Here is a 14444-nt window from a genome sequence, read left to right on the forward strand (position 1 = left end):
TTTCATCAGTGCAGTGCCTATCACATATATATATATATTGTTTCTAGAACGGCAATAGTAAATTTTACCTCAAAGTCATTATAAAAGCTCAATAATACCTCACTGGAAACAAATCTAGTATTCCTTAGTTCAACTGACTCACAATGTTAATACCTAGTTCAATTAAATTTTACAGCAGTCACTCGTTTTCATGGTGAAACAAGTGAACCATTGACTCAAACGGGAAGTTATGTTTCACTTCTTTTATGGAGCAGTACATACCGTATTTTCTCTGATAGTGGCTGGTATTCAATTAAAAATTGGGTCTTCAATAATGGCCAAGGGGGTGTAGTCAACACGAATAAATAAAGGCCAGCCCCAAATACAGGCCGGGGAGGGAAAAAACAAGGGTGGATTAAGGCTGTATTCAGACCAAATCAGGTGTTGCTGTGCTCCGCTGCCGGATGTGTTTATTTGTGCTCAAGAAAGTAACAGCTGTGAAACAATTAGATATTTACTTACACTTTTTCAATTATCCTGGATTTCTGAATTCTGCTTTTGTGCAATAGCCCTCAGGAGAGTTAGCTTGTTTGTCATTGTTGCTAATGATATCAGACTGGTTAACCAGCAGCCATAAAGTTCTGTTAACTAACAAACAAGATGACCAACAGTCACAAATGGATGTTATAACATGAATACTTCATCTCCATGATAGAAAGAAGAAGACGTCAGATAACATGAGTCAGATACGGCTTCTCTCTCTCTGTCTCTTTGGTCGCTAATTTCATCTCTGATGGTTAAATGTCTCTGTGTGGCTGTTGTGTGAATTTATCTCCTTAACAAGAATGCAGCAGAGATCATATAATGTTCTGTAGGTAGTTCGCTTGTTGAAGTTACAGTGAGCTGTCTGGACTCACTCATTCATTTAGAATTGATCCAGTTTTTAATTGAGTGGTTGTTCAGTCACCTGTTGATGTTGTGTGATTAGTGAATGAGTGTGTAGGAGGTCTGGCTGCTTGTTGTGTTTCATCAGTTCATTATTGAGTAATAAGCTTAAAGTAACTAGAATAACAAGTGTTAACATGTCAGCTTTGTAGACTATATATTTGTATGTGGTGCATATAGATATGCACCACACACAGTGTGTAAGTCATGTATTTGATACATGCATTAATACTTTCTGATGTGAACCTACACTTTTAGATCTGTGAATGTTTTTAGTGTTCAGCCTTTCTAGTATTCAGCACTGATCTGAACCTGTATTACATTATAAGCTTTGTGCTACTTTATATATTTCTGTATACTAAGAAAATACATAGGAAACACGTGTAAATCATGTGCCCAATCATTGCCCCCCACCCCTCCGATTTCATCGGGTGGGGGACAATGATATAGTTTGATGTGGTTTGTTGTAAGATTCCATGTTGGTTTTCCTCCTGTCCTCGCCAATTTTTTGAGTCACCAGCCACCACTGATACTGTGGTATTGCAAATGTCTCAGGTTTGATTTCAGCTTGCTACCACTGCTGCAAATCAACACCCCATAACCCCCCTGTGCTCTCGCCATCTGTCCCTTCTATCTCTCCTGTCAACATTCAAATTAAAAAAATATTTTAAAAAAGTGATAATTGTCAAATCACAGCCCAGGATGAGCCCAGGACCTCAGACAGCCAACACTGCTGTCAATTAAACAACATTTATTAATCTTTAAATTAATTTTGACTTCCATGTGGATCTTCACTCAGTTTCTTGCTATGCATGAAAAGGACTAATTATTTTAAGTTTTTATTATTATTATATTTTGGTGTGTGTGTGTGCTTGTCTGTCTATCATTGTATAACCAATTTTAGTTTGAAACCACAATTTTAAGTCTGTGTTAAAACAACAGTCAGGTGCACATTCACAGTTTTTTCTCACTGTAATCATTCCTCCTGTTCATACAAGCTTATATGAGTTAGTCATATCAAGTGGATATCTGACACATTTACAGTCTTTTTAGCATCAAATTCCCTCTTTGTGTTTCCTCGGACAGTGTTTCCCTGTTGAGCTGCGGTGGAAGTATAGTAACAAAAAGAGGGACTTTGGCACTAACAAGACTGTAATGTTGAAAGATATCTACTTGATTTGACTCATTTGGATGCTGAAGCTTCATATTAGCTTCAGATAAACTTTTAAATACATTTTTGCACAGAAGGAGGACTGTGGATTTTGTCCCCCATCACTTACATTGTAAGTGCATTATGAAGGGATCTTCTAATGGTCAGTATGAACAGGAGGAATGATTACAGTAAGAAAAACATGTTTCTCTTTTCATTTGGGCTCCAAACTTGATAAAAATTATGAACTCGTCCTTTAAGGTTATATATGGTTAGGGGCTAAAGAATGCATTATGTCAATGACCGTCCTCACAAGGAACTCTAACCACTGACTCTAAATTTCATCTCATGGTCTTCTCATATAATCTCAAATAATCTTGCTTTTAATTTGACATGCTTACATTATTCATTTTTAGTTGACATTGTGGGTGTATGTGATGTGCTATTGTGTGCAGCTTTGTATTTTGTATAATGTGTCCTGTGTGTTTTTTGCTTTGTACTGTTTGTTATTGTGCTGTTATATGTTTTAATTGTGAGGGACTGCAGATGAGAATTAGCTTTAAAGCTAACTCTGGTGCAGTAAATCAAATGTAAACAATTATGTTTAAAACTGTACATTGTCCCAATAAATACAAATACAAGGACAGAAAATGTAGAATGTATGTGTAGAATAGAACAGAATAGAACTCCTGATGTTCTGTGATGTTCTTGTGATGTCACACACTGTCCCTTGACCCAGTTTGCAAGCAGAGAATCTCCACAGATCACCTCATTTCAGTCCTGGATTCTGAACTGAGTACATTTTAACCACAAGAACATAAGTCATCACGCCAAGACCGAAACAAGAAAGAGAAGAACTTGAAAGAACAAGGAAGGGCAAAGAAAATAGAAGAGAAAATGTCTCAACACAGCAAGGTACTCAATCAATCCTTTAACTAAAGTGGTTGAGCAGTACATTACTTGAGTATTTCCATTTCATGCTACGTCACACTTCTACTCCACTACATTTCAAATTATATTATTGTGCTGTTTCTGTCACTGTGTTTATTGGAAAGCTAAGGTTACTTGTTTCTTTCAGATCAAGATTTTATACACAAAACATACAATCAGTTTATCAAATATGATGCACAGGTATTGATTAAACCACCCAACAGTATATAAAGCAGTAAAACTTAGCTCCACATCGACCATCTAAAACAGATTAGTTAGGATCCAATGATATACACTGACCAGGCCGTTCTGCATAATGAGTACTTTTAATACTTTTGTACTTTTAAGGATAGGTTCCAAGTTTTTCAAGTCTGTCTTAAAACAACAGAAGAGGGAATTTTACATCAAAAAAAAAACTTAAAAACTTAAAGCAGCTCAGTCACCAGAATAAATGTTGGCATTGTATGTTTCTGCAAACCACAGACACATTGAATCTCTACATTTCAATACATTTAATACGTAGCATATCAACATTTCTACAATACGTATCATAGGGAAAGTGACATAGTTCAGATGACATCTATATAAGCTGGCTTCCATGTTAGGAGGACGTGGGTTGGGCACTTGGCTAATTGCATAGCACAAAGTTGCAAAAGCATCAAAGCAGCAGAGACCACTGTTCGAGACCACTGCTCACTTCCTGTTTCAACGGATATTTTTAGCAAGATGTTGGGACATTTGCAGCCATTTTTCTCTTTTCCTAACCCTAACCAAGCGGTTACCAGACCTGCCTGAAATTAAACCAGACCTGAACTACAGTGTTTTCACAACATAAAACATGATTATTCAAATGATAATGGCCATTTAGTGTGTTAAATGACACACAAAAAGCTTAAAACATTGAAATGTAGAGATTCAGCATATCTGTGGTTTGCAGAAATGTACAATGCCAACGTTTTACTCTGGTGATTGGGTTTTTTGAAGATAGCCACTTAATTTGACTAATTTAGTCTGCTGCACATATTAGCTTCATATAAACTTTTGAATATGTCTTCACACAGAATGATGGCTGGATTTTGTCCTTCATTACTTACATTTAAGTGCTTTATGAAGGAATCTTGAACAGGAGGAATGATTACAACAAGAAAAACATGTTTCACTGTTCATTTAGGCTCATGATTGTTGTTTTAATACAGACCAGACTAGAAGAATTGCACAAGACAAGTTTAACTCTCAAATTGTAATTTTAAAAGAAAAATCAGAATATCACAAGATGAATTAGATTTTTCTCCCCATAAAAACAAAATATAACAAGAATAAAGTCATGGTTTTGCAAATGATTAAAGGAAAAAGGAAGGAACTTTTAATCTTCATAGGGGCTCATAGTTTAAAGACGAACTTGAAAAATTATGAACCTATCTTTTAATTAAAATTACATTTCAAATGCAGGAATTTTACTTTTGTTGTGTGGTATTGCTACTTTTACTAAAGTAAAAGTTCTGTATATTTCTCCACCACTGGAGGGTATGAAATAGTTTTGGGTGGCTGTGGCTCAGGAGGTAGAGCGGGTTGTCCATTGGCGGTTTGATTCCAAGCTCCTCCAGTCTGCATGTCGAAGTGTCCTCTGCATGCAAGTGATGGGAGTTGTTGCACCGAACACCAAAGAGACTTTTCTTTCTTTAACAACTGTTTGTTATTACCAGCAATAGTCCAGGTGATATGTGAAAATTATGTTCACTTTTTCATAAAAGCATGAAACTTGGCACACTTGTATAATTTGGGGCCCTGAACATTTTCAGAAATGGAGCCATTACAAAAACACTTTGTGGTGGCCATTTTGCTTTCCACCATAACCGAATTAGTGGTCATTGATAGTAATAATAGTAATGAATGCAATTTAAAGATACACATATGCCAGTTAAAAGCACATTCATATAGGGAAATCAGTTAGTATGGTTTGCTGGAGAATATGAGAAGACAGTGGCAATGTTTTGCGGTTGTTGTTACTCACCTGATGCTTGAGTGAAGCACAAGTCATCTGGTGTTGGCAGCTGTGTACAGATGAATGACTGATGACTGAAAATCTATTGCTACTGCCTAAAAAGTTAAAAACAAAGATCAAACGAGTTGTGAAAAGTACAAGAAAGTAGAGATGAATTGTTACTGCTTTAACAATCCACCAAATTACTAATGTGAAGTCCCCCAGCCATTTATAGTCATACTTAAAACTAGATTATGTATTTTATCACAAGTTCAACAGTAGTAGTAATTGTGTCTTACAATTTTCCCTTGTGTTTTTCTCCAGCAGAATACAGTCAAACAAAGCCCTCTGGATCAAGATATGGAGAATGAGGCAGACCAGATCGCGAACATGGTGGTCTCAGAGACATCCCGCAGTGAGAACATCAGTGACACTGCAGAGGCTGACCGGATACAAAGATTCAGTGAGTCAGACTCAAAAAATGAGAGACAGACAGGCAGAGGTACCAGTGTTCTCAAAAGAAAGAGGATGTTTGCGTACTTCTTCAGAAAGAACAAAGTTCAGCCTATTCTAGAACAGCATGAGGAAGAGGCTGCTGCATCAGGCAGTTGGAGTACACCGAGCTCTTCGCCTCCTCAAGTGGCATCCACTCCCACCTCCGTGCACTCCAGTGAGGACATGAAGACTGCTGTGAAAGCTTACCTGAGCCCTGTCCCTCTGGTACTGGTGGATGTTGACGACAAGGATGTTTCATGGAAACCATCCACCATCAGGTCATTACCACCAATCACAGAGGAAGACCTGGTCATGGACAGGGACTCCACCCCAGGACCCTCAGGCCAAGGCAAACATCCGCAACCTTCCCAGGAGGGCAGTGGGGTAACAGTACAGCTCATTGGCCTGAAAAACACCTTTTACAACATCATTAAAGAATTCTTTAACAGCCTCACTGAAAAGTAAGTTATCTAATTCTCTCACTGAAACTCCTGTTAACACTTGAGTACATATGTGACATTATTGTAAAATTTGATTTTTGTCTTACCATGTCGCCTTGTTTTCTTTTTTCTTTTTCAGACAGCTGGAGGAAATAAAGAGAGGTGTTTACAACATGGATGTGAAGGAGCAGATTATTGACATGGGTATGGAGGTGTTATGGCTTGCCGTAGAGGCCATCACAAACACTCTATCACAGGCCATCAATCAATTTGCTCCCCAGTATGGCACCATGACAAGTCCCACTTGTTCCCAGAAATGCAGTACAGAGCAGGTTGGCCAGAACTTGCCCTCAAAGCTTCTCAGGGAGAGCTTTGACATCACTGACGACGACATCCAGAAAAGTGTGAAAAGTTCCTTTGGCAAGGCTTTTTGTGATGTGATTAGTTCAGACAGGACAATTGAGATACCACCCCAACTCACTACAGTTCTTGTGAAAACGGTCACTGATGAGCTCAACTATATTTTGTCAAAGAGCATACAAGCCTCATTGGACGGAGGATACTCAAGTGTTAGTACCGTCCCCTGCTGCCTCTTTTCAAGTTGCAGAAAATGCAAGGAGATGCTGATGGGAGTTGTCACAACAATGAAATTCTGGCTCACATTTCAAGATATTGCAAGTAATCAAAGAGATTCAGATCCTCAGATTTACAATGACAGATTTGAGGCTGCAAGTAACAGCAAAGACCCCAAGAGGAATTTGCTGTGGTGGAGCTGCTTAATGAGATGGTGGAAGGGTAAAAGCAGGAAGGCTTCAAAGGAACATGTGGAGCAGGATGTCGAATTATCTGGGGATATTCGCCCTTTGACTCCTCAAGCAACATCCACCAGCTGTTCTGATGACAATGAGGACACCATGTCAGAGGAGAGCAGAAACGCCCCATCTCCATACTCCACTGGCTACTTTCCACCAGCTGATAAGCTCAAGGATAAGGCCACTGTCCCAGATTACCAAGAGAGTCCACCTGTGGCTGAAACTCAGTACAGTGACTCCAGTGCTGAGAAGAGCAACAGAATCTGCCAAATCCCCAGCAAGGTATGGATGCGTTCATATTTAAATTGAAATTGAGTAGGCTAGATTGAAACCAAACAGATAAGAACAGATAAAACACAATAAGGTTTTAGAGTTCACAGTTCAGTTATGTTGGATAGACCAGCAAAGCCTCTAAGAAGGCTTCATGGTGAGCTATGTGTTATAATTCTCAATGTAAGTCAAAGGCAACTGGACCTCTTGTTTGGTCTTGATGAAGTTTCCTTCTTCCCTTTCTCTCCTCATATAACTATAAGAATCAGGTCAAAAAGTTTGATTTAATAATTTTGGGCACTGAAGTAGATTTTACTGATAAAACAGATAACTTTTATTCCAAATTTGACTTGCTATAGAGGATTTTCACCATGTACTCCTTATATTAGTTAAAGGGGCTATATCATGCTTTTTGTGTTTTTTTATTCTTTTTATATTATTAAGATGTTGGATGTTAAACATGGTCATACTTCCAAAATGTGAACATATGTAAAAATGCTCCCTGCAATTCAAAAGCCAGGACTTCAACCTTCCTCCTCATGATGACATCAGATTGTTCACAAATGCCCTTAAACGGTTGTCCGTTCAGTAGTTTCTGTTGCTAAGATTGTTCACGTTGTCCACTCTCATATTTTGAATCAGGCTCCAACTTGTACGGATGTATTTGAGAAGTTTCCATTTTGAGTAAATTATGAGACACATAAGTGAAATCTGATTACTACAGTTTGGTTACGTAGCTTCCCAAGCATCCGGATGCCTGCCGAGGGGAAGCTACCTGGAGCAAACCAATCAAAACATAGTGGGCTTATTGGGAGAGGAGACTTAAAGAGACAGGAGCTAAAAATAAGGATTTTTTTTAAACCTGTAAATCATGCAAAGATATTCCAGCAGAGCCCCAGAATAAAAATATACATCTGGAAGTGTACAGAATGTATCCCCTTTAAGGGTCTGAGCACTTTGTGAACCAGAGCTTGTGAGGTGATGGAATTGAGAAACGATTTCATGACCAAACAAATCCACTTGACTTTAACATCTAGACATCTCTAGTTTTCTTTTTCATGAACTGTACAGGCTCATTTTGAAACCCTGAACTCACCGTTTTGTTTTTTTTTTTTCTTTAAATTTCCAAAAAGGGCAAGAACAAGAAAGAGAAAATGGCAGCTTCAGCTCAGGATGACACCGTTCGGACCAAAAAGCCTTCTCTGCTGAAGAGAATCCAGATGTTCTGCTGCCGCCTGAGCTGCTGTTGCCGTAATTATGTTCTAGAATGAATCCTTCTCCCTTTACTCCTCCAAACTGTACCAACCCCAAACCCAACTCTATACCCTCTCTCTACATTCCTACTCTCCCTCTACTCCCCCTCTTCCCTTTCTCCCCTTTTCACCCTATTTCATCACCCAACCCTACTCTTCCTCCCCTCTTTCTACCCCCTTGCTTTCCCTCTACTCCCCCATTCTCTTTCTCCCCCTTTTCACCCTACTTCAACTCTTAACCCCACTCTATCTCCTCTCTTCCTACCCCTTCCTTTCCCTCTTCCCTTTCTCTCCCTTTTCACCCTACTTCCATACCCCAACTCTACTCTATTTCCCAGTTTCTACCCCCCAACTTTCCCTCTACTCCCCCCCTTCACTTTCCTCTCCTCTCCTCTCTTTACTCTTAATTAACTACCTAAATATAATATAGATTGTATTGTTTTTTTCAGTGTTTTGTTTGTCTGGTAAATGAGTGAAGAACTGGAACATGTCTCGGACGAAACAAGATTGATGAGTGTTTATGTGAATCACGTGCTATGGCCTTTTAAATCTCAACTCAACTGAACATCTATGAGAGATTTGGCATGTGAGACAGCCTTCTCCACCACCTTCAGATCATCAAAGGAGGGAATGTTTTGAGGAAGAATGGTGTTCATCCCCCTAGAAGCACCTGAGCCAAGGAGCAGTGAAGCTGTCATGGTGGCTTGAGGGGCTCCATCGCCTCACTGAGACACTTTATGATAGTTTTTCCTTTGTCAGCACACGAAGTATATGCACGTGTTGTATATGCAGATACACGGTGCAACTGTAAGCCACATGTATGGGCAGAAATATGTTACTAGAAACTGAATTTGAATGTATTTGAATTTGAATTGCTAAACTTGAATAATTGCGTTAAAAACTGAATTTGAATCATATAATTTGAATTTGTATTGTTTAATTTGAATAATTGCATTGAAAACTGAATCTGAATAGCGTAAATTGAAATCGAATATATTAGTTCGGAAATGAATTCCAGTAAACTTGAAACTGAATATAATATAATGAAAGTGAATTCAGTTGCTCTGAAACTGTATATGATCCTCACTGAAAATTCAGCTCTCTATATATTTCCACATTCAGTTCTCACAATTCAAACAGCATAATAACAGCTCCGTTTGTTTTTAGTTTAAAGCGAAAAAATACACACAAATACACTTTTCCAAGAGCAGAGTTGATGTAACTGGTTTGAGTACAAGAATGAAATCTTGAGAGAGTCTCCTGTTTTGGACTGAAAGGGTGCTTTTCATTACGCTAACGTGTCTCCTCGCTTCCCTCACTTGCGTCTCTTCCTCACACCTTAACTCTTCCCATCAAGGATGAGAGAGAGAGATGCGAGAACAGAGGGATTTCATTTATCAAACGGGACGTCCTCGCTCACTCCAGCGTCATTTTGAGGAGACGACAAGTTGTCATGACGCACTTCATCCTAAATGTCGAATATGAATAAGTCAGCAGTAGAAATTACTAAGTAACAGTTTAAACTCTAAAGTTTGCATTTAAAATTCATGTACAATTAATGAACACTTCACACTGTTACTTAATACTTTCAACATATTGATAGCTGGAAGGAAAACACCTGATAACTGCTGTTATGTTTATCATTTGATTATAGATCCATAGCAACGTCTGGCTCTCACAGAATAAGACACAAAAAGACAATTTAAATCCGTTAAATCCGAAAGAACAGAACTGACATAAAAGAACAGAAACGTCCGACATGCTTTTCAGGCTCAGGATGATTTTATGGGAGACACGCAGCTGTGCAGCTATATATGTATTTTCCTGAAGGAGCTGAGACGCACTGAAACATTTTGGCACATGAAGAACAATAGTAGACCAATCAATACACACTTTGGATCAAAGGGGTGTTGCCTTCCGTTAAAACGCTTCCGCATAGGATACACCTGTGTATCTATAGAATTAGCATATTGAAAAGCACCCATGCCAGTCTTCTCATTTCTCAGTTTGTACATCCTCGATTCCTTTCCTCACCTCCTCTCTCTGCGTCTTAGTCCCTCCCACATGAGATGTGAGCGGGGGAGGCAAGGAAGAGACATGAGGAGAGAGGAGTCGAGGCAACAGGCATGTAACAAAATGAGACATCCTTGCTTTGGAGCCGTGTCATGTCAATTACATCTAACATGCAATCTGTCCATTGTTTTGTTACAGCCTGCTGCTGTACGTTATGATCTCTGTCAGATGAGCATAACAGTGTTCATGACAACTTATATATTTACTTTTAATTCAAATCACAACGTGGCATAATATGACAAGAATGTACAGATGTCATATATATATATATATATATATATATATATATATATATATATATATATATATATATACACATATATATCCTTTATATATTGTATTGTGTGAAGCACTACAAATGGCTTGTATATTCCAGCTGTGTGTCATGCCTCCCTCATACGTCACGGGTGCCACAAAGGATACACCTGTGCTTCTTAAATCATAGCTCCTCTGGCGAGCCTCCTCTCTCCTCACTCCTCTCTCCTCCAGATGCATTTTAGGAATTGAGACATTATTAAACATGATGCGCTGAGATCGATTTGCGGGTCACGGGCAGGAGGACGGAGGAGAGAGAAGAGGAGGAGGCAGAAAATAGAGAAATGAGAAGAACCCATGGTGTCCTCTGTCCTATGTTATGCTGTCCTCTAGTGGACACATATAGTCACTACACTGCAGAGTGTGACGCGTTTTATCTGAATGTGATGTAAACGAGCCTCCTCAACAGGAAAATCCAGCATCAGAGACTCTTACACTCATCACTGTTCAGATTCATTATTATGAATTATGAATATTTGTTTACAGCTGAAATTGAAATTAAAAACACACTGGTGGAAATTCAATGCACATGGCAATAAAGGGCAGACAAGCTTAAACACATCTAATCTAATATTAGGAAAATATACATTATATATACTACTTTAAATCTTAAATTGTACACATTGTATTTAAAGTTCTGCTTAAGATAAGTTTACATACATTAATATTTTACTTTCACATATTTTGTACTTTAAGCTGTCCAAGTACTACACTATTTCTCAAGAGTACTTCAAATACTTCAACAACCCCAATGTAAGGCAGTTCTGAGGAGCATACAAGCACCTCCTCGTAAGGCACCAGGTGAAAAAGGGCACAGGTTACTGTCTCCTTGTGTTGTCTCAAACAAACTCCAATGTCTGATATACCTATCTGAGATATGATCAATTGTTGAATATTAACTTAGAGCCTGCATAAACGGGGCCTAAGTGTATACTGAAGAAGCACTTGTATATAGACAACCCAACCGATTACCAGGATGATTTTCAGTTGGAGCCTGAGTGAACGGGGCCCAACTGACCAGGAAATCATAGGACACTGAGATGCTACACTAAACAATACATGCAAATATAACATACTAAGCTGCACATAGAGCCTTTACTTATGGAGCCTACCGTAAACCACACAGATATTGCTACTTAATGTCATAGTTTGCATGGGGTTCAATATCTCTTAGAGTCTGCATAAACAGGGCCTAAGGTGATATTGTTAACCATGTATCATGTTAAATTGTATTGTATCTTCAAGTTCAGAAACAATTAAGTGCATATTAAGAAAAAAAAAAAACATCAAAAAACATATTTAATAAAAAGCATAAAAAAAGAGTTAGTGTTTTTCTTATACTGTCATTTACTTCAGTTTCAAGCAAGTTAACGTCCATGGTTCATTTCATTTTATATCATAGATATTTCAGTTAGTAGTAGTGTAAGTAATTACAGTAATTAGTTTTGTAGGTTATGTTATAGATAATTGAGTTCAACAAATAATGGCTGTGAATCCAGTTTTTTTTTTAATTGTTTAAGTGAATTTTTTGTTGTGATTTCTGTTTTTACAGCTGGGCAGGATTACTGTTATAACAATATTGTGATACAACATTATATATCTGTGATATTGCATTAAGTATTATATTATAACACTGCCTTTCTTTCACAATTTATACATTTCTCTATCATGTTCTAGATGATAATCTCACATGGCGCTGTTGATAACAGTAACGTTAACGTAACACATAAATTTCAGTCCCCTTCAGACTTTTATCAGTGTCAAAATCATAAATAGGTGCGCTGTTTGCAATAGCAGTGTGGGTGCTAGGCTATAATCTTTAATGTCAGCCGTTATGCACACTGCGAATCCAACTCGAATTTCTTGTTTGGTATCAATAAAACATTCATGGTAAGAGAGAACACTACCGTTAAATGGCTAACATCTGACTTAACTTATTAACATTATCTTATTCAAAGTATAATCAAGTGACAAACCCAAATAAACAACTAGTAACTAAAGTTAGCTGAAAATCTAAATTAAGGTCAATTGATTTGCTTCAAATTATTCGATAAGATGGCGACGGCCAGAGCCGCCTACTTTGAGCTTCAAAACCACTTCTCAGAAACCTATGGGTGACGTCACGGTGACTACGTCCACATTTTCATGCAGTCTATGGTTAGGATTGGTTTAATTAAGCAATATTACACATGAGAGTGTGCTTTACCATCATTGTTGGCACGACAGTGATGTGGGCAAGAACAAGGCGCTTGCGCCGAGCTCCGTAAGCCGTAAGTTTACGGCTGTAAGCCATAAGCCATATTACACCCTCGAGTGTAATATTGCGATTATACAACATTTACCAACAAAATAAAAGATATAAACAAAATTTATTTATATTGTGAGGCAGTTCGCTCTAAACATAAAAAACTTTTTGCTTGTGTTATCTCCATTTCCATGGAAATACACGGGGTATGACTAATACCTGGAAAAAATCACTCACATCAGTAGAATCCTATGTAATAAAACCTAGTTAACTACTCCAGAAAGTAGGTTGACCCTTGATAACGACCTAGCAACAGAGATGATTTCTAGTCCCTGCTGACTCAGCCAGCCAACTTCAGCTGATGCTTTCTGGAGATCGTGGCATTTCCCAAACTGAATAAATACTTCACATATAAACACAAAACTGCTTTGCTAGCTCAATCTCGTTGTTACAAAAAAAAATAATTTTTCCATGGACAGGTTTAGCCACTTTGTCCACAAACTTCACAGACATTTTTAAGCTAGTTGCGCCGTAGCACCAGCACAGCTGATGGAGGATGTTGGCATGGAAGTTGAGGTATACTGTCAACTGAAGGGAAAATGGCTACGTTTTGCTGTGTATGGGTGTGCCAGGTAACGATGAAGAGTGAAAGGATTTGGGTTTTGTGTGTGTGTGAGTGTGTGCGTGTGTAACTCATCCCACAGTCTCAGAGTTCAGTCCACTCGGCAAAGGGTCTGTTTTGTTCCCCCCCCCCCACAAAACAAAACAAACCAAAGACACTAGCAAAGCAACACAGTACATAAAATAAAGCCAGCAGAAACGTCAGATAGGTCGGACCACCGTGTTTAACTATATATCTTCAAACGTTACAGTTACGGCTGAAAATGACAACAGAAAAAGACAAGTTTGCCAAGTTCACATATCTCCACAATTCAAATCAACCACCAGTTGTCTACCCAGAAATGACTGTTGTTGTCAGTGCAACATCACAGTCTGTAGTTCTAGGTTTAGCATTGTTTCAGACCGAATGCTTTTGTAACACTTTTATAATTTTCAGGGCCAAAGAAATTACATCTTGAACATGAACCAAAACAGTTTTACTAAAATAAACAATATAAAACCATAGGATCTAAGTAAAAAGTCCCAGTGTTTTAAAATCAAATCAATGTCAAAGATATACATTGAAGTACATTACTGACTGAGTACAGTTTTGCTAAAGAATTTGAACATGAACCATTTTTATGCAATAACTCATATGCTCATACCCTTGATCACTACACACACACACACACACACAAATACATGCATAGGATATAATGTATAATATAAATAATATCTATCAATATTAATGTTGTGTGTTGATGTTCAGATTACTGTTATTGTGTCCTGTCCAAATAAATATTTAGACAAATTGTGTTTTCCATTGTTCTTGAAACTTTCATGCCAATAAAGCCCCTTTGAATTGGGAAAAAAATGCTACGCTACAACAGGCAACCACCCACCGCTGTCTGAAATAATCAATAGCAAATGTACTTATAGTTTTAACTAAACTTAAC

General features: G+C 38.1%; 1 protein-coding gene and 1 long non-coding RNA gene across 3 annotated transcripts; one reads left to right on the plus strand and one right to left on the minus strand.

Annotated features, from left to right (window-relative positions):
- The first annotated feature begins 2755 nt into the window (after positions 1–2755).
- LOC122999967 lies at positions 2756–8691 on the plus strand. Of its 2 annotated transcripts, none has more exons than XM_044377367.1 (4): positions 2756–2989; positions 5313–5941; positions 6060–7014; positions 8136–8691. In XM_044377367.1, the coding sequence occupies exons 1-4, from the start codon at positions 2972–2974 to the stop codon at positions 8271–8273; spliced, it is 1740 nt and encodes a 579-aa protein (XP_044233302.1). In that variant the 5' UTR covers positions 2756–2971; the 3' UTR covers positions 8274–8691. The 2 variants fall into 2 exon arrangements, with proteins under 2 accessions (XP_044233302.1, XP_044233301.1); XM_044377366.1 differs by having other exon boundaries at positions 2757–2989; positions 5310–5941.
- On the minus strand, positions 3061–5774 carry LOC122999968. The gene is made up of 3 exons (XR_006407862.1): positions 5688–5774; positions 5285–5427; positions 3061–5101 (listed from the first exon to the last, which is right to left on the minus strand). It is a non-coding gene; the product is annotated as an uncharacterized LOC122999968 (long non-coding RNA).
- Positions 8692–14444: the final 5753 nt, after the last annotated feature.

Source organism: Thunnus albacares, chromosome 16 (assembly GCF_914725855.1).
Source record: "Thunnus albacares chromosome 16, fThuAlb1.1, whole genome shotgun sequence".
NCBI classification, from domain to species: Eukaryota; Metazoa; Chordata; class Actinopteri; order Scombriformes; family Scombridae; genus Thunnus; species Thunnus albacares.

Bases quoted from the DNA above. Each gene is read 5' to 3' on its own strand.
- LOC122999967 (XM_044377366.1), top strand. The intron at 5,942-6,059 runs GTAAGTTATCTA...TTTCTTTTTCAG, and splicing joins TTTAACAGCCTCACTGAAAA to ACAGCTGGAGGAAATAAAGA. The intron at 7,015-8,135 runs GTATGGATGCGT...ATTTCCAAAAAG, and splicing joins TCTGCCAAATCCCCAGCAAG to GGCAAGAACAAGAAAGAGAA.